The sequence below is a fragment of the Cyprinus carpio genome, chromosome A3 (genome assembly GCF_018340385.1).
Source record: "Cyprinus carpio isolate SPL01 chromosome A3, ASM1834038v1, whole genome shotgun sequence".
NCBI classification, from domain to species: Eukaryota; Metazoa; Chordata; class Actinopteri; order Cypriniformes; family Cyprinidae; genus Cyprinus; species Cyprinus carpio.
Window position 1 is genome coordinate 24,254,790 of NC_056574.1, and position 27,014 is coordinate 24,281,803.

Sequence of the window (27,014 nt, forward strand, 5' to 3'; positions counted from 1 at the left end):
TATTGATAAATCATGGGCTTCTTATAGAAGCTCGAAGAAAGGCCACAATGTTTGGGAGGGGTGTGAACGGGAGACAGAGGAATATGAATTATGGCGTTTGTTCAAGAACAACTGTTTTTCTACCCAATTACAGGAGGGATTAATCTGGCTCTGCTAATGGTGGTGGCAGAAAAGTAATGACTCTGAAATCCTCTTTGATTCATTCCAGCTTTGCTGTTCTGGAAGACCTGCACACCAAATACAAAGCTACACATGTATGCTACCGAGGGTTTGATAGGGCAGGGCTTGGAGCCGACACATGAGGGTGCTTTTGAGGCTTGGCATTAACACAGCCAGATAAAATCCACTCACAATGAATCAGCATGTATAATACCTGAGGTTTGCAGATCACATATTTTTTTGGGGAAAAATTTGTGTGTGTGTGTGTGTGTGTGTGTGTGTGTGTGTGTGTGTGTGTGTGTGTGTGTGTGTGTGTGTGTGTGTTTACTCACTGGGTACTCTGTTGATGGCTTTGAGAGGTCTGAGTACACGCACTGTTCTGATGGCGGAGAAGTTGATGTTCTGGAGATCAAGGGAGTATTCAACTATCCTGAGAAGAAGAAACAAACAAAAAAATTGTGTCACAGTCACTGGGTATAGACAAACTAGTGTTGTTGTTTCTATAGTTGAGACCAGCTCATTAAAGCAGAGTCACGAGTTCGAGTCATGACTGAGTCAACATGTTCTCAAGTCCATAAGACCAAGACAATTAAATGTAGTCTTGGACTTGGACTCGACTCAAACATGACCCTCTTCTGAACTTGGCCTTGACTCTGCCTTAAATGAGCAGATCTCGACAACAACACTAGTTTCTGCCACTTATTTAATTACTTACAAGGGGTCATAGTCTATAATTTTAGTATGGTTTGATCAGTTCCAACCCTAATCAAACACATCTGAACCAGCTGATCAAGGTCTTACTAGGCATACTAAAAAAACTTCCGCACAGGTGTGTTGAGGGAAGTTGGAGCTAGACTCTACAGGACACCGACTCTCCAGGATCGAGTTTGGAGACCCCTGATTTAGAATGTTATATGCATTTTGCATTATTTTTATTAATTTTTTTATTTTATTTCTATTCAAATAATCTTGAAAAAATGTATCATGGTTTCCACAAAAATATTAAGTAGTTTTTTTTTAAAACATTAATAATAAGAAGAAATGTTTCTTAAGAAACAAATCAGCATATTAGAATGATTTCTGAAGGATCATGTGACACTGAAGACTGGAGTAATGATTCTTAAATTCAAAATTCTATCACAGGAATAAATACATTTTAAAATATATTCAAACAGAAAACAGTTATAACAGAAAACATTATTACAGTATATTGTCATAATCCTTCACAATTACAGTTTGTCCTGTATTTTGCTCAAATAAATGCAACACTGGGGAGCATAAGAGACTTGTTTCAAAAACATAAAAAAAAAAACTATTGTATGTCAGCATGTCACTCATCCCATATCTTTAGGTTTTTCCTGTGACTCATTAGTAATCTAAAGGAGTTTGGTCTCGCTTCCATCATCAGCATCAGGTAACATCCATTGTAGGTGAGCAGCAGTTTAAAACAGACCAGCCCTACACACCACAAACAGAAACCTTCATTTATCACTCTGACACACACACAAGAGAAGAGAACAGGCCATTCTAATGCAACCCAACCCAAAGCACAATGCTGTTCATCTTGATCTGACCATGTGTACTATGTCAGGAACTGAAGTGGTGGGGGTTCATCTCTCTCGTCTGTGTGAGAGCAGCTCTGTTTGGGATAGTTACCGACTGCTCTCTGCATCAAACGGCCCTGTGGGACTGTGTGTTTGAAAATAGAGGCCAGAGGCTTTCTTCTCCCAGACAGAACCAGACATTATCTGCTGTTGATCTCCCCTTTAATCTGCACAGTTCATCACAGCGAACAAATCTAGATGCTGTTGTACTACCACAAGCAGATACACACACCCACACACACAGCCGCTTTATTCTTGCCACCTGAGCAAGGGCCATCTTAAAACAGACACACCTCCCGTGATGTCACCAATCTCGTCAGCCATCCTTTGACCTCCGTCTCCATGAGATGTTTTTCAACGGGAGGCATCTGTGATGAGAGCTGAGTCACAGAACGAGACGAATGAGTCACAATGGCCACTGAGAATACAATGACAGTGTCTCATAGCAGCAGCACAGGGAGTCACACATTCAACATGTCTACATAACCGCACAGCGAGAAATACTCCACAGCTCTCCAGAGCCACTCCCGCTGCCAAAACCCTGCCCACATACACGCAATAAAGCGTTTACTTTATAGAGAATGATCGGTAGGTCCATAGGGATTCTGCAACGCTGTTTCTGTACTGATTTTCCAATGCAGATTTAAATAGGTGGTCATGTGATTGGACAGTTCAAACTAAGATGCCTTTCTTTGATTGGATAGGGGAAATACTGCTAATGTCATTAATTACAAAATTACTGATAAAAAATGTTAAAGAGTTTTTATTTCATTACAATAACATACAGTAAATACTGCTGAAATCTAGACAGAATATGATTTTTTTTCAGGAATTCGGGGATTGATTTTGTTGAGCTTCGTGAGTTGAAGCTGAACAGTCAATGAACACCGGTAGATTGAGCCCCTTTATTAGTGGGTTAATTAACTCACCCAAATCATAAGATTAATTAGATATATACAGAACATAAATATAATTGTAAAACTTCTGCACAAAATGATGCAAATGCACAAGGGAACTTAAACTACAGTAAGTTCTGCGGTGGCCAAATTGTGCACGTCACATCGAGAGTATGCTCTACATGGAAAATAAATTACTAGCATAAAGATTCACAGGATTACATTATTGCACTCAATCCCATTTTTAGAAGCTCAGGTTTATACAACAAGGGATTTAAAATGTTTTATTTATTATTTTATTTTTGAAAGACTGAATATTTGGTTTAATTAATGAACATGACATGACAAAATATTTACTACATTTAAAGGACCAAAACAAAAAATAACTGTAAAAATGAACACTGAGGTGAAATTCAGACTTTTTTTGTATCCAGTGTGCAACCCACCAGCGAGTAGAAACAAAGAGCTAATTAAAATATTCAGTAGAGACTAAACATCTGGTTGTATGCACTGAAATTTCGACAGGCAGGTGCGGGCATGCTGTGCCTTGATTAGAAAAGTAACCAATCATTATGACTGTACCAATGAGACTGGATGTTAATAAAAGTTGTACAAAGGGCTTATGGGATATTCATCACCCCAAGTGTCGTGGATTTATCTAACTAAACATTAGGCTTTGGGGAAAATAAAGTAAATAAAGTAATTCTGAGCTGGAAACGGGCCAGAAAGCATGAGTGAGAGTGAAAGAGGACAAGGGCATGGACTGTGTTCCTTTGTAGTACTACCACACAAGAATGATTGACTGCAGTGTTGTTGTAGAGTTTGACAATCCCATTATGTCAATTACTGTCTGACTGACAGCGGTGTCAGCACTCGAAAAGAAGTGGGGCGCTTCCACACAAGCACCACAGCAGCTGCGTGTGTGGCTCATGCATGTGTGTGGCTCAGGCAGTGACAGACAAACTCCCTTACAATGATAAATTCCAGGGCATAATGTTTCATAATACCCATGCAAATCCTCATGAAAACAGGCAGAAATTTTCTCTTAACAAATGTAACATATACAACATGTCATAGCCATGCACAATGATACAAGGTTCCAGTGACAAGCAATGTTTTTTGTCTGCAGTGAAACTAAAAATACTGCGTGATGCAAGAAAATCACAGCCAATCAGCATCATTTGAATTTATTGGCATTCCCAATACAGTGCAGCTGTAGAATGCATACCTTGTATTTTCATGACTTCCATGATGCTTCAGCAGATGGGATCCTTTTTTAATTTTTTTCTTGTGGAACTAGAGGAATTTGTCATCTAATGTCCTGTGCTGACTGTGGAAGAAATTCTGTGCAATGTGGAAGTATTAAAATGCTTACTGGTAACTGATTGCATTACTAAATTAGTCAAAATATTTAATGTTTATATGCAAGTGGAGGGGGATGTTAAGAACATTGTACCAATGTCCAACATTTTTGGAATGGTGCATGATTTCTGTATAAAAACTTTTCAATTTCACATTCAGTGATGTGTTAATGTTGTGTGACATGCATGGCCTTGACTTGAAATGTTGTTCTGTTTTTATCCACTGCATGCAAAGAGTGTGCTACACTTTAGTTATTCTTAGCTTACACTTTTTATATGCAATGATCTATAGTACAGCTACTATAGCATCAGCAAGCCTGGAAAAACCTGAGTTTAAGTGCCTTGCTCAGGGCTACCCTGCAGATCACCCCATGAACTTGAGATTTTGGGTCATCAGTCTTTAATTACTATACTACCCATCAACCATATCCTTCAAAACATGCTAACAAGAAGAAACCCTCACAATAAAAATCTTAAGTTTGAACTGTTCAAAACAGTCCATGACTAAACAGACAGAACTAGCATGAAGACCTTCTAAGACACCATAACGTCACGTCTAATCATCTACTGAAAAACAAATTTGAGTGAGCTTTAGAGAAACAAAGTTAATATTTAAAGATCGCCATGGTCATTTTTCCATAAAACAGAATCCTAATTGGAAATTTAAGCATTTATAAACTCATTTACTGCTTTTAACAATTGCATCCGATGCGTTTTTTTTTGTTTTGTTCTAGAAACCATTGGTAAACATTCACAGGTATGTGGGATATCATAGGCAGCAAAGAATAGATCTATGCCATTTTCATCTCAGTAGATGTGGCTGTTATACAAACATTGGATTCAGAGAGGCCTTGATGCCTTCCTACCTCCATGTACTGCCTGAAAAGCATTTTTGGACACAGCCTATGTCTATGTTAAGATACACACAGCTCACACTGCTTTTTCTCCCTCCATCCAGCTTTTTCTCTCTCACTAGATTTCTCTGCCTTCCTGCATGTCCATCATGAATTATTGAAAAGCTTTAGACCAGCATGTCACTGACTCGTTCTCCCTCTTCCTTTTACTCAACCTCTTTCATTCTCTTTTTTCCCTCTAGTATCTCCCTTTCTCTCTAAACACACAACCTATTCTCTCTTCATTACTGTGCAAAGTTTATGTTAATGTCTTACAGTATGATAACAGTTAAATCAGTGCTTCTCAATTGATGGAATTCACTGTTATTTAAACATTATTATTTATCAATATTTTGAATTAGTGTTTAATGTAATATTGTCATGTTTTTTTTCTTTTCTATTTAGAGTTAGTTTTACTAATTTATTGAATTATTTTACTCAATTATTTAAGTTAGTGACCAAAGAAACATTTATAATTTACATTGAAGTTTAAGGTTTTAATATTTTATTTTATTTCAATTGCCAAAAATGACAGTTAAAAGTTTTAGTTTTAGTCAACAATAACAACAATGATCGAGACCAAAAATGTTTGGAAAAAAATGTTAAACTGTAAATTAATAAATTCTACTAACTATATAATCATGTATAGTTCAGTCATTAATTAATACATGCTTTGTTAATGTTAAAAGTCACACGCCCCAATCAAACTGCAGTATTTTGGGGCAAATTAACCTATTGCTTGGTAAAAAAAAAAAAAAAAAACCTAGCTAAATTAGGTTAGTTTCTACCATTTCGGTCTGTTTCTCATACAAAAGTATTATATACAAGTGCATCTCAGTAAAATAGAATGTCGTGGAAAAGTTCATTTATTTCAGTTTTCAACTCAAATTGTGAAACTCGTGTATTAAATAAATTCAATGCACACTGACTGAAGTAGTTTAAGTCTTTTCTTCTTTTAGTTGTGATGATTTTGGCTCACATTTAACAAAAACCCTCAACAAATTAGAATATGGTGACATGCAAATCAGCTAATCAACTCAAAACACCTGCAAAGGTTTCCTGAGCCTTCAAAATGGTCTCTCAGTTTGGTTCACTAGGCTACACAATCATGGGGAAGACTGCTGATCTGACAGTTGTCCAGAAGACAATCATTGACACCCTTCACAAGGAGGGTAAGCCACAAACATTCATTGCCAAAGAAGCTGGCTGTTCACAGAGTGCTGTATCCAAGCATGTTAACAGAAAGTTGAGTGGAAGGAAAAAGTGTGGGAGAAAAAGATGCACAACCAACCGAGAGAACCGCAGCCTTATGAGGATTGTCAAGCATAATCAATTCAAGAATTAGAGTGAACTTCACAAGGAATGGACTGAAGCTGGGGTCAAAGCATCAAGAGCCACCACACACAGACGTGTCGAAGAATTTAACTACAGTTGTTGTATTCCTCTTGTTAAGCGACTCCTGAACCACAGACAACGTCAGAGGCGTCTTACCTGCTCTAAGGAGAAGAAGAACTGGACTGTTGCCCAGTGGTCCAAAGTCCTCTTTTCAGATGAGAGCAAGTTTTGTATTTCATTTGGAATCCAAGGTCCTAGAGTCTGGAGGAAGGGTGAAGAAGTTCATAGCCCAAGTTGCTTTAAGTGCAGTGTTAAGTTTTCACAGTCTGTGATGATTTGGGGTGCAATGTTATCTGCTGGTGTTGGTCCATTTTGTTTTTTGAAAACCAAAGTCACTGCACCCTTTTACCAAGAAATTTTGGAGCACTTCATGCTTCCTTCTGCTGACCAGCTTTTTGAAGATGATGATTTCATTTTCTAGCAGGATTTGGCACCTGCCCACACTGCCAAAAGCACCGAAAGTTGGTTAAATGATCATGGTGTTGGTGTGCTTGACTGGCCAGCAAACTCACCAGACCTGAATCCCATAGAGAATCTATGGGGTATTGTCAAGAGGAAGATGAGAAACAAGAGACCAAAAAAATGCAGATGAGCTGAAGGCCACTGTCAAAGAAACCTGGGCTTCCATACCACCTCAGCAGTGCCACAAACTGATCACCTCAATGCCACGCCGGATTGAGGCAGTAATAAAAGCAAAAGGAGCCCCTACCAAGTATTGAGTACATGTACAGTTTTTTTTTTTTTTTGGTCTTATGAAGTATTCTGAATTGTTGAGAATTTGTGGGTTTTTTGTTAAATGTGTGCCAAAATCATCACAATTAAAAGAACCAAAGACTTAAACTACTTCAGTCTGTGTGCACTGAATTTTATTTAGTTTCACAATTTGAGTTGAATTACTGAAATAAATGAACTTCATTCTAATTTATTGAGATGCACCTGTAGATTTAGAACACCTAGAATATAACATACAAGTCTTATGGAGAACTTGTATGATGTATTTATACCATTTAGGCCTCACTGGATTTCGTTATGTGAAAAAGTATAGCCAAGATTGAAATTAAACAGAAAAAAAGCAATTAAAAGTCACATGTTTGCTTCTCAGAGAACACATGTTGATAAAAAATGTATACTTGGAATGCACAGTAAGTTGCTTTGAATAAAAGCATCTACCAAATGCATAAATGTAAATATGTAAGTAGTTCTTCTTTAAAAACGAGTCTCGAGATCCTTGTGTTCTGTTCCATTTCAAATGAGTTCCATCTAGCATCCTGTGCAAGTGGCCTCTTGCAGTGAACTCAAATAATACATGATAATGTCAAGCGTGAGCTGCAAGCACTGCTCCACAAACAAGTTCAGTTCAAATACCTCAAGCTATGTGGGAATATCTACTACATGCTACACTAAATACAGTACCACCATTAAAAAATTGGTTTCACTGGCATCATTTGTAGCGATATTGCCGTAACAGCGATTTCCCTGACTGCATCAACTCATTCAGAACATCTCATTCAATTTCAGTCTTGTAGAAAAATATTTTTCTCCTCTTTCATTTTGAATTTCCACAACATCTTTACTTATTCATGCCCGGGCCTGCTGAAGGAGGCAGAGCCTACAGCGCTCCATCCATCACTCAATAAACACCTGCTAATCACATACAGCAGCTGGTCTTCTCATTAGCATGTATACATTATTCATTCATGCAAAGAAAGCTGATTAGAATAGAGGATCAGAAAGGGGATTGGACAGCTAAGTGAAGAACACTACATGTTGAGTTACTTCATTTCAGAGTGAAGCCAATGAGATGGGTGTATAATCGGACAACATTATAGCACTTTAAGTAGAGTTCTTCAACAGTGTTCCTGTTTACGAATGAAATAAATGGCTCTATTTAGATGAATAAATGCAGGCTTTGGGTGAATACACACACATGTGCTCAGAGGCACAATTACACACTTATAGCCAAGGCAAACATTCTGGCAGAAGTCAGACTGACCAGGTTGGATGATCCAAGAGCTTTTTTCCTTCTTTTTTTTTTTTTTTTATAGAATCAGTTGAAATGTCAGACTGGCGATTGAAATGTCATATAGAGTGAGAATACCCAAGAGAGCACGATCTCTCCCCTTTGCAAACACATTGACATTAACACGATTTACACAAACATGCTTTAAAGGCAAAAGGGTCCGACCCTCAAAGGCTTCATGATGCCTACAGGATGTCTTTAACCAGAGGGACACGAGAACACATGCACAAATGAACTAGCCACATTTAGACCAATTAACCACCACAGACACGCATGCAATTTCACACACATACATAAACCACAGATAGAGATGAGCTTATCAATTACATTTCCACCTGGAGGTAAACCTGCAGAAGGTATTTCTGCATCAAACATTCTTACAGAAGCAGCCCCTCCTCTACAGACAGACACATACCCTAAGACAAATATTTTGTATAGTTTGCATTACATGAAACCCATAGCAGGATACAAAACCAATAAATGCTAATTGAAAATTAGAGATAACACAGACAAACAGAACCACAGATAGATAGAACTATACAGTTTATATATATAATGATATAAAATATCATTTTATATATATATTGTGACGAGTCAGCTGCCTCCTCCCTGATAATCACCGGCACCCCGTCCTAAATCGCCGCCCTTCACCAGGCTCCCGATAGGAGTGGGTGTGGGAGAGAGGAGGGGGGCGCTGGACGAGTCAGGGCTGGCGGCGTGTGATGGGGCACACCTGAAGGAAATGGAGCCTCATCACCGCCGCTGTTTAAAAGCCCAACGCGCCTCTCCTCGAGAGACCGGTCTCTTTCCCCGTGCATGCACACTGGTGTCCTCGTGGGTCCAGGAAGGGTGCGTTGAGGGACTCCCGCGCCACCAGAGACGTGAGCTGCCGGACCCGCAGTCCGGTCGAGAACCGCACCCGTCTACACGGCCGTCGGGCCAGGATGCCGGGCCGTCCATCCCCTGCAATCGCCGCGGCCAGCGAGGAGGATGAAGCCGCTAGAAGAAGCCGCCGCCCCTCGCGCCCCGGACCGAAGAGGGGAGCGCGTGCGGCCGCCGAAAACCACCCCCAAACCAGACCCCCCCTCCATGAACACTGCCAGACCCCCACGAACCCCGCAGCACGACTAGTACACCAGATTCCCTGTTGTTTTGGACACTGTTCCCCTTTTGGACACTTTATTCCCCCTTGTTTTTGTTTTTTTCTGTTAAATAAAAACCTCTCCGAGGCCTGACGCCACGCCCACTGCACATACAGATACATCTTATAACAAAAAAGCATATATATATATATATATATATATATATATATATATGTATATAAAATGAAATGTATAATGACAGAATGAATGATAAATAGATATTACGACAGATAGAATGATAAAAATAATTAAATACACACACACACACACACACACACAATATATATATATATATATATATATATATATACACAGAGGAACGGACAGATGGATGAATAGACAGGTGCATAGATAAATAGAGAGGTAGATGGAGAGAGAATAGTCTTTACTTTTGTAATGAATATAGTCATTACTATATCTCAGGCACTCAGGTGAGTCTAGTCTAACTTCAACAGAATAATTGAATTACAAATCAACCAAGCTGTGCCAAGCAGCGAGGGAACATGCCAATGTGATAGAGGGAGGGAAATAGAAAATAAAGCAAAAAAGAAAAGAGAAAGAGAGAAAAAAACACAGCATATGTGAGGTATTGTGGGGAGAGACATAAATAAACAGAGGCAAATCCTGAATAGAGGCTCAGATGGAGGACGAGAGAGAGAGAGAGAGAGAGAGAGAGAGAGATCGGCTGTTTCAGCACATCAATCAGAGTGTGTGTCTGTGAGAGTAATTAGCTACCTGCCGACGGCCAGCCTCTCTCTAATTGTTCACTGCTTTGCTGCAGCCTCTTTCTCCTGCTCTTCCTTCATCTCCCTCACTTTCATGTACCGTCAGTCTTCTAGAGTGTTCATGTGTTCATGTGTGGGGTGTATACTGTATGTGTGTGTGCTGTTGTGTGCATCTTGTGAAATGAGACTGCAAAAATGATGATTCCTCTGGGGTTGTGGAGACAGAAGAGAGGAAAAGACACACACATAGAGAGATGGCAACTAAATAAGGGAGTAAGGAAATCTAAGCTTGTGAGAATAGAAACACTTAGGCTGTGTGTGTGGGGGGAACAGTAAAATGGGGAGAAAGAGGTATGTAATCTGGGAATGCATTTAGCGATAGCCTCACTGACTTCACCCACAATAGAAGGATTAACCAAGAGTTGGCTAGAAAATATTTCACAAATACACAGACATCCCACCTCACAGAAAACACACACAGGAGAGGACTTGACGTAACAGGGCTTCCAATCCAGTGTTTACCAACCAGGTGTGCATGTACCCCAGGGTGTACTTAGAAACATTTGGATTTTACTTTGTTAAACATGTCTTCGTCGCCTGGAAGTCACAGGTTCTAATGGTGGTCGCTCGTGGGTGATATTTCATACTTGTTTAGCTCCGGCGGTTTTTAAATTCCACCATTCAAAGAGTGCAAATGACTTTACGTTTGTTAAATGTCCCATCTGGATTTCATTTTTAAATGAATTTGCCATTAGGTTTTACTCTGAGAATATTTCTGTATGATTGCCCCCAGAAGTGTCACAACTGTGAAAGACAAACAAGCGCAGGTGTCTTATTAAAGAGTGAAGAAGTAGCTTAGTTTTTATACCATGACTGATAATTCTACATGATATAAAGTAAAATACAAGTTAAAATCAATACAATTCAGAAATCATTCTACATAACACAAAAATAAAAAGTTTTTTTTTTCTTTATTCTGAAAAAGTTGGAATATTGCTGTAACAGCATATTCTCTTGTGGGAATATTCAACATGCTCAAGCTTTCCATTTATTTAAATCAATTTCAGTAATTTGGTACAATCAATAACCTTCCCTCTCTCAGTGATGAATTACAAAATACATATTACCATTATAAATGTTGCCGTGAGTAAGATATTTGTTTGAAAGAAACAATAACTTTTATTCAGCAAGGATACATTAAATTGCTCAAAAGTGGCAGTAAAGACTTTTACACTGTTACAAAATATTTCAAATACATGCAGTCTTGATGAAAAATAGGCCTATAGTAGTTATTCTGGCACTGACAAACCAAAATGTTGGTTTAATAATTTTATGGTTTTATAAGGTTAACATCTTTACATGCAGAGCTGGGTAGATACTTGAAAATTGTAATCCGTTACTGATTCAAAATTACATGACAAAAACATTTTTGTTTGTAACGTAATCCATTACATTACACATTTCAGGTAATATAATCAGATTACTTTAATCTTGTACCATATTTATATAAAAAATCCAAAAAAAAGAAAGAAAATATATTCCATTTATTAAAAATAACAACATAAATAAATAAAATTATAATAAAAAAACCATTTAAAAATAACACAAATAAATAAAACACTGAATTATTTAATTTTATTTTTACCTGCATGACCTATAACCAACGTCAGAGAACCGTGAACATGCAAATGTGATACTTAATTATTAAATATTTTAAAATCTCAGGGGTACTTTAAGTAAATATATTAGATGAAAGATGCTCAGATGAGAGCGTTACATGTAAAAAAAGAAATAATGTGAATTTGTGCACTTTAATGTGTTTGAAAGACAAATGCCTTCCAAAGACATTGAAATAGATGGTTAAATAACCTACTGAGGGATAATTCAGATAAATATTAATGTGTTCATCAGTAGTTGATGCAACATTGAAACACCTGAAATGACTTTGTAAATCCAGTGGTCAAATGCTGTGTAGCTTCCTGACTAATGGCTGGTCTTTCTGTGAATGTCCACAAAACTGGAAGACTTTCTAAGTGTATATACTGTAAGTGGTAGGATAGTTTAGAAAGGAACATTTAAAAGATGAAAAAGAGGACTTAGGAGAATTTATCAATTCTGAATAATTTATTGCTATTGTAGGAATAATATGTAATCATGTAATCCATAACAAATTGTGATATGTCCTTGTTCAAGTTCAAACATTTATCTTACTGTTGCTGTCTCTAAGTGCCTTCAATCTGCCTGTGGTACATGGAGTGGGCAAGTGTGCTCCACTATCAGCGAGTCCATTCTGAAGTTGACTCTCTCCTGACCTTCTTTTCTTAGACTTGAGCTCTGTATGCTGAAAACTGAACACAGCACAACCTAGCAACTCTAAAATACCCCAAGATGTGTCTGAGCAGTTCAAGGGAAGCGTTTACATCATCTGCAAGTTCTAAAGCAGATATGATTTTATTTTTCCCCACCTGTTTACATCCACCTAAGACATAAGCCAATTTTCATATGTGCCAGGTGCTCAAAACTGATCTGTAGTGTCCTATACGAAACTAGTCAGCTCTGTGCCAACAGGTCACATGGATTTTCATTCACACTGCACAGTTAAGTTTCATCCCTCTTTTGAAGTGTTTGGCTTCCTCATAACTAAGTAAAAAACAACATGAAGGGAAGTAAATGATGACAGAATTGTCATTTTTATGTGAACTATTCCTTTAGACTTTCCTCACAGTCATGCAGACTACCTTACTGTATAAATTATACGCTGTACAAACACTCTGAAAGTGAGATGAAATGGCACTACTCAACTGAACCGAATAGTGTGACACAACCCACTGGAGAGTGCAGAGAAAATCTCTTTTTTGTTGTTGTTTTTTTTCAACCATGCAGTGCAGACCGATTCACTGGGTTGTGGAAGTAACATTTCCACTTTACACTTTCCAGCGAATGCCACCCCCATACCACCCCCAGCCCAACACCCCCCACCCGCCGCCACCGCAACTTATCACTACACAGTGTCTTGTAATCTTGTAATGTCATATGTATGGTTCTGTTGATGGATTAATCCTGTGTTTGCGTCACGCTCGTATGTCCTATCCTTCTACCTCAGGTGTGTATCAGTGGGTGGGGCTAAAGAAGCAGTGATGTAGAAGCAGGTGTTGATCTTCTCCTGCTGAGGTGGTGCTTAGCCACACTATTACATCATAAAGTGGCACATTCCACAACGAGTCATTATCTGATCTTGGTTTCAGGATGTTTTTATTGTACACTGACTTTTTATTTGTCAAAAGATCGAGGAAAGTTTGATTTCTTGCTTAGTAACATTTAATTTGTGAATTGTAATAAATTCAGTGTTTCTTTCAGTGCTTTCCTTCATCAAAACCTTCCCTCAAGCGTTAGTTGTACTTATTTATCTTAGTAAATACCAGCTAGTCTAATGTACTTTGGAGCAATTTTGTAATTAGCTGTCCGTCTTGAGTTAAGAAGGTAAATAGTAGGAAGCAGGGAAAACTAGGTGCCCTGAATCACACTGAAAAAAATAAAAACAAAAAAAAGCCAATCCCAACCCGACTAGCTAACAAGCCCTCAAAATCCCTCTAAAACCCTCAGAATAGATTGGTATATAACTAGTTTGGCCAGGCTGGGAGCCAAGAAAACCACCTTAAGCTTCTTTAAGACACGTGCAAATTGTCAAAAAAGTGGGAATTAATCAAAAATCACAAAACTACACACAACAATATGGGTGCATGACAAAGCTGTTTTATACCAGAAGGACAAGTATGGGAGAGACTAATGTCTGTCATTACACAAGGCCACATTAAAGCCCATTATGTTATAATGAGTCTAATCTTTCACTCAGCAAATCCTGTCGGACCTAAAAAGAACCTGGGATTGGGCTGCTCACTTTTACAAACCCTGTACAACCCTACAGTACTTGAACAGACATTTGGGTTTCTAATTAAATTAGCATGCAAAGGTAGAGAGGAAAGATTAAAGTGTTCTATGAAGAAAAAGAAAAATTATTATGGGACACGTTGCTCATGGCCAATTAAGTTAGTATAAAAAATGAACAACCTGTATCACATTACGGCTGTGTTCCAATTTGTTCAGCCTCTTAACTTATGAGTGTTTGTTTCCTGTGAGCTAGTAAGGAAAGTCTTTCAGAGACAGAGACTGTGTGTGTGTGTAACAAATTACAAGTTTATCTTGCTCCAGCAGGTTTGTCCTGTTGATCCAATGCTTCTGCTTTCTGTTCTGATGTCCTCCTCAAAGAAACGTCCAGAAAGGTTTGGCAAATTAATAGGCTTATAGCAGTTTTAACTTCTCTTTTTAGCACTGAAAACGGGGAGATCTTGAAAACCGCATCAAAACAACATGTGGGATGCTTGTACTCAGCATACAGTAAGTGAGATCCGAAGGACTGTAGCTGAAGTGTTTGGCCTGGACATATATAAAATGAATACATGTAAAGCCCATCAAGGGCATTCTGGAGCTAAACATGAAGTACACATCCTTTAGAGATTACAATGTAAACATGTAATCATATTCTACACAAGCCAATTTCCCAGAACAACTGAAATGAAATGTCTATTAATACAGTTCATACAATGCAGTCGTCACTACCGAGAAAAAAAGAGAAACCCACTCAGGGTCACCACAGCCCCAGATTCACCTGCAACTAGAATGAATGGTGTGTCAGCAAAGGTTGAAAGAAAACAGAAGTGCCCTTACCCTGCCATGACAATGAAAAAGTCCAGTCTGTTCCAAGTATCGCCAAGATAACAGCGACGGCCAAAGATCCCCAGAGCCACCATCTTCACCACCATCTCCAATGCAAAGAAAATATAGATAAACGCATCGAATGCCTAAAAGATAGAGAGGAGAGATCAACAAAGACACATGTATAACACACTGTATGTTTTAACAGACCTGATCAAATTTAAATCTAGAGTTTTATGGATTTGAGACTATCGGTAAAATGTGCACCAAAAACCTGACAAACACATCACAGATTTGTCAAATCAAAGACAGAATAAATTGTACCGAACAATGACGTGACGCGATCAAATAGCAACTGGCACAGAGTGAGAGGCGTGCACTCTTTATAACGCAACAAACATGTCAGCAGTGTGGAAGCATTTAAAATTGTCAGAGAAAGATGCAAGAATCATTACAAGCACCGACAGCGAGAGACTGTTTAGTTCTGTATCACATGTCTTCAATGAGAAGAAGAAGGGGTGATTGTTTCTGGTTACTGTATGATGACTGAAATCACGAAATGGCCTTAAACAATTAGTAAATAAACTGCAGAACTTTGCGTTTTCTAATACACACACAGATTGCATGTATTCTGACAACGCTGCACGAACTTGCGGCGGATCTGCTTGTTAACCAGGGTTCAAAGTCCAAAGCTCTAGGGAAGTCTGTGCTGAAACCATGTTACTCATCAGTTGCTCAGTCACATTTTTATGAATTTTTACAAGGCATGTGACAATGCGATACGTACGACGTATTCGTAATGAGACTCATTTATAAATCTGCTGTTGTCAACAAAAAGAAGCATTGACGTCTTCCTGTGCTTTTCCGCCAAAACAAAGGTTGAGAAAAAGCAAGATCTCCATCAACATTCATAAATATTAATATTGTAATTTTACTGTTGTTCTGTAAAATAAAATAAAAAGACAATAATAATGATGATAATAATTACAACAGCTGTTACTATAATACTTTTATTATTACATTCACACATAGTGTTCAAATTGGGATCTGTAATATTTTCTAATGTTTTAAAAGAAGTCTCTTCTGCTCAGCTAGGCTGCTTTTATTTTGTACAGAACAGTAAAAAATACAAGCCTGGTTCAAGAAGAGGGTCTGATGGCCAAAAAATATTATTTTACTAACTTATTACAGTAATTTTAAGTTAAATTGTGCTTTCTTGGTATAATGTCTGCTTAAATGTTAAAAAAATGTTCAGTGCTAAAAGCAAGACAAAACCATAAAAAGCACATTTTGGCTATTTGCAAAATACATTGGGAAAAACTAAAAAAAAAAAAAAAAAAATGTGTTCGGTATTCTGTAACCAGTGTTTCATTTTGTTTTGTTTTGACTTTGGCCAAGAATTTTAATTTCGGGGCATCACTAACTTTTTGGGTAAACAGATCCAGCATTAGATTAAGTCTTTCACTTGCTGGCTAATTGCAAAGGCTGATGCTTTTGAGGAAAAAGGATGTTCAAAAAAGTCACTGACTGACATATGGAACAATAGATAGAGCAACAGATAGACAGACAGACAGATAAATAAACAATTACAGAACAACAGAGACAGACATGCGATAATTATTTTAATTTACATAACTGTATGTTCTGCAGATAACTTCTGAGCCTTCAAATTTGCTCTGGGAAGGACTAAGTAACCAAAATACTTACAATGTGCTGCACGACATCATTATGTATCTGACTGCCAATGAGAGCTAATGAGATCTTGACAGAAGTCAAAAGCTGAATGAGCCTGAAATGAAAGGGCTTTCAAGAGCCCTTGCATAAGTGAACGATTGATTGTGAAGTCCAGTCAGCACTCAGCCTGTTCACCCTTACTTCACCTGACCCTGGACGACCCACCCTGGATCTCATTTCCCAACCGTTGCTGAGATGACTGACGATCAGAGCAGATGATCCATTTGACAGAAAGCATTTCTTTCATAAACAATGAGTCGTGCGAGTACACAGACTTAAAGAGGGCTGTTAATTAGCTCCTTACAAACACTCCTCCGACTGTCAAAGCCCTGCTGCGTTCTCATTACGATGCCACAGATATAGCTGAAATGTCGACGACTGATTACACAGACCAGTCAAGCTGCGATCGCCCTTACCAATGGCTTTGTTTCTGCTCTCATGTTGGTCACTCGATCAGTTAAGTTCAACCCTGCAGGGATAATTATAATGATGTGAGAAGTGTAATTTTCTTGCACACGCATGCAGAAAATAGAACGTCTGCTGCGTTGTGCCCCTTAGTCTTAGTCAGTTTGCATGTTCCCAGTTGCCAAGCAGAACTGATACAGATTTTGTTTCACACTACAGCGTGTTTATGTGTGATACAGGGAGGAGGCCGTTGGGCAGCGATGCCAATTTGGATGGTCGCCCACACGAGCAACATAGAGTTTGAAACCGGACGGTGTGGGCTAGCAGAACATCACTGGTTTAAGATCCCCTGTGGTACCAGAGGATACAAACCTCCTGGCGCCAAGAGGACGCTTCCTCTAAAGCTACCTTCTTCCACGTGCCATACCTGACATATGGCTCTCTATACGAGTCCGTACACACACAGCAAGCAGGAGAGAGACAGACTTTCGTTCCTGCCCACACAGCTTTCATTTCAACCCCGTCTTTTTGTTTTGCAGTCAATCCAAAAAGCTAATGTGAGAAATATCGCAATGCAGACCTTTTTAATTTGCATTTCTCTCTTCAAAACTCTTTTTACACAATGAAAGTACAGCTGTGAACAGCGAGAGCTCACTCAGGGAGTACTGTCAGCCATCTTGACTGATAAAACATTGAGTCATGGCTCTCGCTCCATTTCAGCTGCACCTATGAGAAGGTAAAGCTGACGTCTGATGGCTCTGGCCCGCCGAAACATAAGCCACTTTCAAAGGTAAGTCTGAGATATGAGGTAAGCTCACAGTCAGCATTATTTCTTAATTGGGATATGCACTGTGGAAAGTGACTGGGAATTGCTATAAAACTCATTCAATTTGGCGGAAAGCCTAGTCATTAGGAGAAGATCTCGATAACGTATCTCTTGGACTAAAAGCCTATAAGATGACTTACAGTCATGACTTACAGTTATGCATACTTTGGTGAAAATTATGAAAAACGTAGGGGAAAATACTGCTACTATTTCAACTGATATCTGAATGTGAAAGTAATCATTCACGTTTACATTTATTTAGTTTCATGTTGTTCCAAACCCATATGAATGACTTTCTTCTAAGTTCCACAGAACAAAAAAGAAAAGATTATGAAGAATTGTTTGCTCTTTTCCCTCCAATTATAATGAATGGTTTTAAAAATTCTGAAAAAATCAATACTGATTCAAACAAATCATGAATTTGTTCATGATTCTGACATTGCTGTCATGAACTTGCAAATGCAAGTTAAGGTACTGTAGATGTAAAGGTTTTCAGTTAACAACTTAAATTTAGATTTGTTCACCGTTTAAACCTAAGACTTCAGCAGAAGATTAGGAATATAGTGTCATAATATAGCTGTCATATCGAACCCCCTTTTATCATACTTTTATAGTGTTTTATGTACTTTTTAAAGCATGAAAGGCTTAGTCTACCTTCAGTGTAACTACAAGGAAAAGAACGATCATCACCAACTGCATCATTCCAAATATTTCCTTTTGTGCTCCACAGAAGTAAGAAAGTCATACAGGTGGAAGACCATGAGTGAGTAAATGATGAGTTTTTAAGGTGAGCTAATCCCTCATGTTCATTTTTAAGCTGTGCCTTGAAAACTGAACTGGAACAGAGCTATAGGCAATGATTTTTCTAACACACGATCATATATGTTTTTATGTGAGGTTTCTGAACAGACTCCCTGGACCCAGCCGTCACATCCAGGCAAGCTAATGAACACAGCAGGGCTCCTGGGACAGCGGATGCATATAGAGTTTAGAGGACACATAAAAACGTCCCCAAAGCTCCCAAAAGATGACATGAGCAATTAAAGGCCATCCTCTGTCAACACATCCCCCCCGAGTTCTGTCCGCTTCGTCAACCTCTCAGAGTGAGAGAGAGCCTCATTAACCACAGAGAGTCAAAAAGGGATGATGATCATAAATGGAGGGAAAGAAAGGAGGAAGACTGTGTCTTGAGACAAGATGGGCCGGGAATCTGTGTATGATCCTTAAACTCTCTGTAACTGACATACAAAAAATTGCTTTTTGACAAGGCACATTAACACCATTCAGGGATGCTCAGTTGTATTAGGTTGATTTTATATATCTGAAAAGAGACGAATACAGATTATGTTTCAAAACCTACTGAGCTTTCTATGAAGGCAGCATTTTAAGGCATCTTATGTTTGCTCCTGCTGTGATGGCTATTCAAAAAGGTAACAGTTTTGGCAACATTTTGAGCCTGCAAAAACCCTGCAAATTTGACCTTTTTGTAAGGGTACAAAGCTTGTCATTGAGGCAGCACCCTCAAATGGACAACTGTGTACCTTATCTACTCCTAAAAGGTGTATAATTGTACCTTAGGGCAGTAATATACACCCTTAGGGATCGTTCACCCCTCAAAAAAAGACAGTTCTTTCATGATTTATTCACCGTTATGCCAGTTCAGACTTTTGGTTAATTAAATTAAGATAATTTTAATGAAACCTTAGAGGTTTCCATACTCTGCAAGTGCAGGTAACCAAAAATTAGAAGATTCACAAAGGTTATAAAGGCAACATAAAATAAGACCACATCAAATGAGCTGTTTAATCAAATACTTGTGAAGAGATACTGAGTAACAGATTTAATTTAGTCTTATGTTTTGGGTGTGTAATGACAGACCAATTGCTCTATGACATTTAGGCTGCTACCTCAGTAGGCTGCTCAATATGTTTTGGAAAAGAGCTAGTTTGTTTGTATATGTGTCCACACTGACCTGTAGAATCTGACAGCGCTCTGAGGTGCAGTCGATGTTCTCGCAGGGCTGGTACATCCCCAGAGTGACACAGTTCAGCAGGATCACCATGATGCTGATGCGCTCGAACCACGTGAGGAAGCATATGTCAAGGCTAATATTTATCAGCAGACAAGTAAATACAGCAATACACAAAATTAGACTTTTACATTTTTTTAATTAGGTACTTACCTGTGGGGAAATTACTATCATGATGCTAGGACATACACTAGTTTGAGGGTCAGTAAGGTTTTTATTTTGAAGGAAATTATTCAGCTGTTTATTCAGCAAGGGCAATTAAGACATTTCTATTGTTACAAAATATATCCGTTTCAAACAATTTGTTCTTTTTAACTTTCTATTCATTAAAGAAAAAAAAAACATAAGTGACAGTTTAACTGTTTTCAAATTTGATAATAATAAGAAATGTTTCTTGAATAGCACATCAGCAAATTAGAAGGATTTCTGAAGGATCATGTGACACTGAAGACTGGAGTAATGATGCTGAAAATTCAGCTTTGCTATCACAGGAATAAATTATATTATATATTATAAAATTATTTAAACATTATATATTATTATAAAATATATATTATATATTATAAAATATATTAAAATAGAGAACAGTTAATTACATTTTTAAATCATATTTCACAAGATTACTGTTTTTAGTGTATTTTGATCCAAAAAAATGCAGCAAAAGATACTTTTTTTTTTTTTTTTTTTTTAATCTTAATGACCCCAAACTTTTGAATGGTTGTCTTTAGCAGTTTGCTACATAATTGCTAGCAGAATAAGTTCCATGCTGCAGTTTAATACTTCGGGTTTTGGGTTTATTCAGGTCACTGGTGAGTATTTATTGCTTCTTATTCAGAAACAAGATTAGCTTTTCAGATTTATCTTCTATTATTATCTGTGTTTGGGGTTGATTTATGACACCACTAATAATGCTAAATCTTAAAAAAAAATGAAAAAATTAAAATTGTTCTTGAATTTGCATTATAAGCATTAAATATTCACCGATCATCATATATACAGTAGTCAACATTTGAAGTGGATCAAAAAAAGTTTCAAAGTTGTCCGAAGACAAGAACACATTTTGGTTATTGGTTTTAGGACAACTCTGATCAAAGGTTTTGATCCACTTCAAATGTTGACTACTGTATATATTACTTTACATTGAATATATTATTTATTATTTCATGCCAATGTAATCCCATCAAATTAACAAACACTGAACTGGACCAATCCAAAGAAGTCTCCACTCAATGGATGCAACCTTCACATCAAAAGCACATCAAAAAGAAACAAAATACACTGAAAAGGCATTTGTCACCCCCTCCTCCCTCAGGCCTGTTAGCTGGAGTGAAATCTTCAGGCCTCTCCACTAAATCTCTACAAGCCTCATCTCTTCACCTTTATGGACCATTTCTTTTTCAATTTACTCTACTCCATCTTTTCCTCCGGCTTGGTCAACCTTTTAGCGAGCAATTTTTTTCTATTTGCACAAAACGTCTACCCCTCCTCGTTTGACTTCCTTGTTCACTCCATCATGTTTCTCTCTTTCTCTCTCCCTCTTGCCTCCCATCTCCAGTGCTTGTCATTTATTTCTTGTTTTCATAAAACCTCAGTGTTTGAACTGCATTAGCCACAGAGCAAAAGGGCTGCTGATTGTGCTTTGTGCTAGATCTAACAGCGCTATACCAAAAATGCACTGTACTGAATGCACTGAATGCCAGGATTCTGGCATTCAGTAAAATGTGATTTATGGGCAATTTTTAATTTTTTTTTCTTCAACCACATCAAAATTTTCAATAAAAAAAAATAAAAATGTACATTTCAATATGTATGTGATATTAGACTAAGGGATTTGCCATAGTGTTGGCCACACTCTGAACCTGCGTATGTAATATTGTAGAAAGCCTCACAGGCTTGTGTTCCTGCTTTAATCATTAGAATGGAGACCGCAACTCCCATAAGGCTAAAGCAAGCACCCACATCATGCTCCAAAGTGTTCGCTATGGTTACTGCAGGAAATTGCTCCTTTCTTTTTTATATTATTGTGGATACCTCATCAGGTTCTAAGGCAAGCTTTTGGCAGAGGGAAAATAGCACCCACAGAAACACTTTAATGACATTAAAGGGACAAGAGCACAGAATCAATCTCACAGTACACAGTACAAGGTGGGGGGGGGGGGGGGAGAATGAGTCAAGGCTGATAGATTGACAGAAACATGGCCCATTTATTTAAAGAAAGATGGAAGGAAGGCTGACGGGGTGTTAAATGAGACAATCACAGAAACATTTAACTCAAAAAAGTTATTGGGGAAAAATGTAGATAGTCACAGTAGGATCAGTGAGAATGAGGATATGCAGCCGATTTTGCTTCAGGACCTGATCTCACTTTGGATATCTAGTGCCAACCAAACACAGTTCCAGCAGTGTTTATCATACAAAAGTGAATAAAAATGTCCTTAAAAATCAAATGCTGGAATTTATTAAAAGGGTCATGAAATGGAGAATCAAAATGTTCTTGATATTTACACATTTGAGAGGTTACTCTGCAATAAAAACATACTGCAAGTTTCAAAACTAAAAACTAACTCTGCAGTTTAAAATGTGAATTATTCTTTTCTAGCCTTCTGAAATGCCCATTTGTAATCATAAGAATTCTATCAGTGATTTGATTTAAGCATTTTTGCCAAAACTCCCATTATAATCAATAACACAATTAATACTGCTTAATTAGTCTCTTATTTACATCATGTTTTCAGTGTGTTAGTTATGATGAAAGTATTGCAATATGATGATCATGACATGACTGTGGTCGGCTACAGTACAAGGCTGCAACTCGTGATGCAACAGGAGTAGTTTAAAATATAATGCTATAATCAATGCTTTTTGTGATTAATTAATCTTGGTGGTGGTAATTTAAAAACACAATGAGAGTTCCACATGTAATGCTGATTTCATATGATATGATATTCATATGATAATTTCATTATCTTACTGTGGACAAATCTCTTTAAAGTCACCATGAAATCAAAATTGAAAAGTCCTATTTCTTAATGAAATATTGTAGTGTTTATTACAAATAATTTATTTGATTTGATTGTCCTTGTCCTCATTTTTCTCAATAAATAAAACATTTCTTCATGCTATAGGGTGTCGGCAGTGAAACCAGTGGAGAGAAATCCCCCCACAACTAACTGCAAACTGGCATTCAGATCTGCCTCCATTTTGTTAGCAACACCCCAGATTCCAACGATCCAATCAATTTCCGAAGGGTGAAATCAAGTCCCGCCCTCTCATTTCAAATGCCGTTTCACTTGGATAGACATCACCGTAGAGAAAAAAATTTACGTTACATATACTATCAACACTGTAACAATACAAAGCTGGTTGTAAGTTTGCAAAGTTGTTTTTTAAATCAAATTAAATATGCAAAATGGTTAAAAAAGAGAGAGATACAAAAGCTAGCTCATCTTTTAAATAGGATGTTATTTTACTTCTTAAAAAAAAATATATATATAGAATAATTAAAAAAAAAAATGTTTATGGGCAGCAGGGTTGAAACAATTAGTAGACATTATAAAATATTTTTGTCAAATAATTGTTTGATCTCATATAAACTAATGTAAGGGCCTGCAATAACATTCTTTGACCAGTGTGGCGCTGCAGCACAAGACCAATCGTTCTAATAATCATTATATTAATTATCAAAATAATAATTTGTTGCAGCTCTAATGGAGAGTAAATATTCCCAATTTACTTACCACTGGCCAATATGACAATGGTTTCGCACACTGGCTCAATGATAAGATCATGCATGATGTATTAGAAAGCTCTTAGCAGGGAAAGAGGAGGGTCAGAGTATCAACAGCCAATCACAAACACTTACAATCAGGCCTCCTGAGGGACATCAGGAAAATGACACAGCACCAGAGCCCATACATATGCCATCAGAGCCACAGTGATTAAGCGTAGCACTGACAGAGAGAGAAAGATGAACAAGAGAGAGGAGGAGGAGCAGATGGATGATAAGCATGATTAGTGACGAAACAAGTTCATTTTGAGAGCAGCTCGATCAGCTACAGTTACAAGTGCTAGCTGGTTAAAACAGTCACGGCTTACACTACCAGTCAAATGTTTTTGAACAGTAAGATTTTTTAATGTTTTTAAAGAATTCTCTTGTTGCCATTAAGACAGATAGGACACTTGTAGGTAGAGGGGTGAGACAAACTGAAGCAGAATTAGAAGTGAGGAACAGGTGTAGACTGTGCTAGGGGTGTTGGGGGTCTACCGTCAACCCGAGAGCTGGGGATGTTGAGTGAAGGGAACGAGAAGCAGTTGATGAGTAGGAAGCGACTTATTTTAGGATATTCCGCTCCCCTGGAGACTTTAATAATGAGACCAGGACTCTATGTCCCACAGAGGACACAATATTTGTCTCACATTGCAGAACAAACTCAGATTTAAATGCACCACTGGTGCTGTACAGAAGCATTCTAAACATATTTGACAGACAATGTAACATGGTTTGAGTCGACTTTTTTCCTCACACACAGACAGGCTTGCAGGTGTGACATCTGGCCTCGTGCATGAGCTAATGCATCTACAAAAACAGTCATTTTAATTTTCTTAAACTTTTTGTTGCTGAAGCAGAATTTTAAGGCATCATGCAGCTGATGTGACGGTGGTTAAAAAATAGGCAATTTAATTATGGCTCCAAAGATTTCTCATTTTGGACAAATTTAATCACATGGACAACATCACGTGATCTTCATGAAAGAAGGCAATCCCAAAATGCACTGCGACTGGCTTAGTGAAGAGAAAAAAAGGCAATAATATATAAAGGCAATAATTCGGTAATTAAAAAAATGAATTATTTTAACCAATATGTGTAATGCTATTTCCATTCTTTTTAGAGTATTGCAGCATTAGCTTAGCAACATGTGAAGTACATGTCCTTTGGAAAATGCTGATGCATTGTGACAGGCTTGAAAAAAAGACAGAAATCTGAATTAACTTGTATTTCATTAATACTAAGATGTATTAATAAAACAGTTAAATATAAAAAAATTGACTTTACTCAATGCATATTTATTTTCTGCTTAGAGTATTGTGGTATTAGCTTAGCAATACGCTAACAACTAACACCACTTAAATCAAATGCCTAAATAGAATAATCGGTTATTTATGAGGTTCATAATGGTTAGGATGCTGTCTTAAAAGGGAGCCTGCTAGGAAAAAAACAAACAAACAAACAAACAAAAAAAACTTAAACCAGTTTATAGCTGGTCTCCCACCCTCAGCTGATTTAGCCAAGTTGGTCTTCCAGCTTGAAATGTGTCAAAAACCTCTCTAAAACCAACAAACACTATAGAATGGGAGACCAGCAAAGATAAGCAAACCAGTTTAAGCTAGATCAAGTATTTTATTTTTTTTATTTTTTCAGCAGGCAGCTCACAGAGCTTCTTAAGAATATCTTCTGCAGCCTTGATAAGAAAAGAACCATATTTCTCAACAATATCAAAAAGTCTCTTGAAAGGGAAAAAAAGGGGACAGGGTACAATATGCAGAACCTCTATCGCAGCGGATGACCTACAGCCACACGTAGCTGTGCAAATAACTGAAGCCATTCCTCAGCTGACTGCCTTTGCGGTCATTTAGCCGTTCCACTTCAACAACGCAACTCTCAGTGGAAAAGGGAACAAATTCCAGAATCACTCCCACCGCTCTCTGTACACACACGAGGAGGATTAATAATGGCAGTTAACTAAAACCTTTAACCGTTATCTCACTTTTAAAGCGAGTACGCATGTCCCTTGTATACACCACAGTTCTGAAAACTGAAACAGTGTGGATCTCCCTTGTGTACAATCAACAGAGGCCCTCTGAACTCTACCTGCATCATTGTCCTTAATTGTGTGGGTTTGTACGTACAGTTTGAACTTTGCGTGCACTTCTGGTATACTGTGTGTGTGTGTGTGTGTGTTGCACTCTCGTTAGATGACCGTGTGGTGTGAAGTGTGAGTGTCCGTGTGAAACTCTGTCGACGAAGGCAATGGTGACTCATGGTTGCCTGTGGGAGCAGACTCATCTTCCAGTAAAATTAAAAACTCACTACATCTCTCAGATCCAAGTTCAACTCTTCAAATCTAGCTTAATAATATTAACCATAATCAGCAAAACAGCAGAAATGGATATCCGAACAGTGGAGTCTTTACCGACCGAAGATCAGATATATGGTAATGAGAAAAACAGGTCACAAACGATTAAATGTGGATTATTGTGATGTTTTATCAGTTGTTTGGATTCTGATTCTGACAGCACCCATTCACTGCAGAGGACGTTTTCTCCAAATCTGTTACAATGAAGAAATAAACTCATCTACATCTTGGTTGGCCTGAGGGTGAGTACATTTTCCAGCAAATTTTCATTTTATTGTGCTCCAGCTATACATTCACTTGAGTATAAAAACAGCACTGAATCATGTACTGAAGGCTCCAAAACTATCAGTCCAATTCAGCCTTTATTTTCACAGCCCAATTAATCATTTCTGTTCATTCCATCATTTCTCTCTCCATATTTTTCCTCATCTCTTTATCTGCTGGATTTGTTAGCTAAATGCAGCACACACACTGCTCAAGAACACAGTGTGTTGAGGCACCAGATAAAGTAGGCACACTCTGGCTGGATGTCACTACTCAAAGTGAGACATGCGTACACACTTCTCTAAAAACCCTTGACCTCCTCAACAACCTCATTGTGCTAAGAAAGACTCTCTTGTCAGAAAACTCTTATCATCATCCAGTGAATCTCAGCCGAACACACACACACACACACACACACACACACACACACACACACACACACACTCTCCCTCTCTCTCTCTCACTCTTCAGCAGCTGAAAATGTATGAACCCCTGGAGGAATGAGTAAAAATCTTACGTGCCTCCAAACTTCAACAACTGAATCAGTGAATCAGCGGATAAGACACAGTAGGCTAACCCTCATTCCTCATTCAGAAAGCACATATTGTTTCAAACAGTTGAATATTTATTTTTTTCATACTATGGAAGTCAAATGCTCCCGTCAACGGTTGGGTTACTAACATTCTTCAAAATATTATATTTTGCGATCAACAG

At 37.9% G+C, this 27,014-nt stretch overlaps 1 protein-coding gene and 1 long non-coding RNA gene across 2 annotated transcripts in view; one reads left to right on the forward strand and one right to left on the reverse strand.

Moving 5' to 3' along the window:
• Positions 1-27,014, reverse strand: part of LOC109087914 (voltage-dependent T-type calcium channel subunit alpha-1I-like) — a 175,744-nt gene that overhangs the window by 74,644 nt on the left and 74,086 nt on the right. Inside the window, 3 exon segments of the mRNA XM_042725491.1 lie at positions 492-589; positions 14,921-15,054; positions 19,846-19,957. Coding sequence (XP_042581425.1) covers positions 492-589; positions 14,921-15,054; positions 19,846-19,957 — 344 coding nt within the window.
• Positions 17,701-19,851, forward strand: LOC122137642. Its single transcript, XR_006154987.1, has 3 exons — positions 17,701-17,837; positions 18,604-18,660; positions 18,771-19,851. It is a non-coding gene; the product is annotated as an uncharacterized LOC122137642 (long non-coding RNA).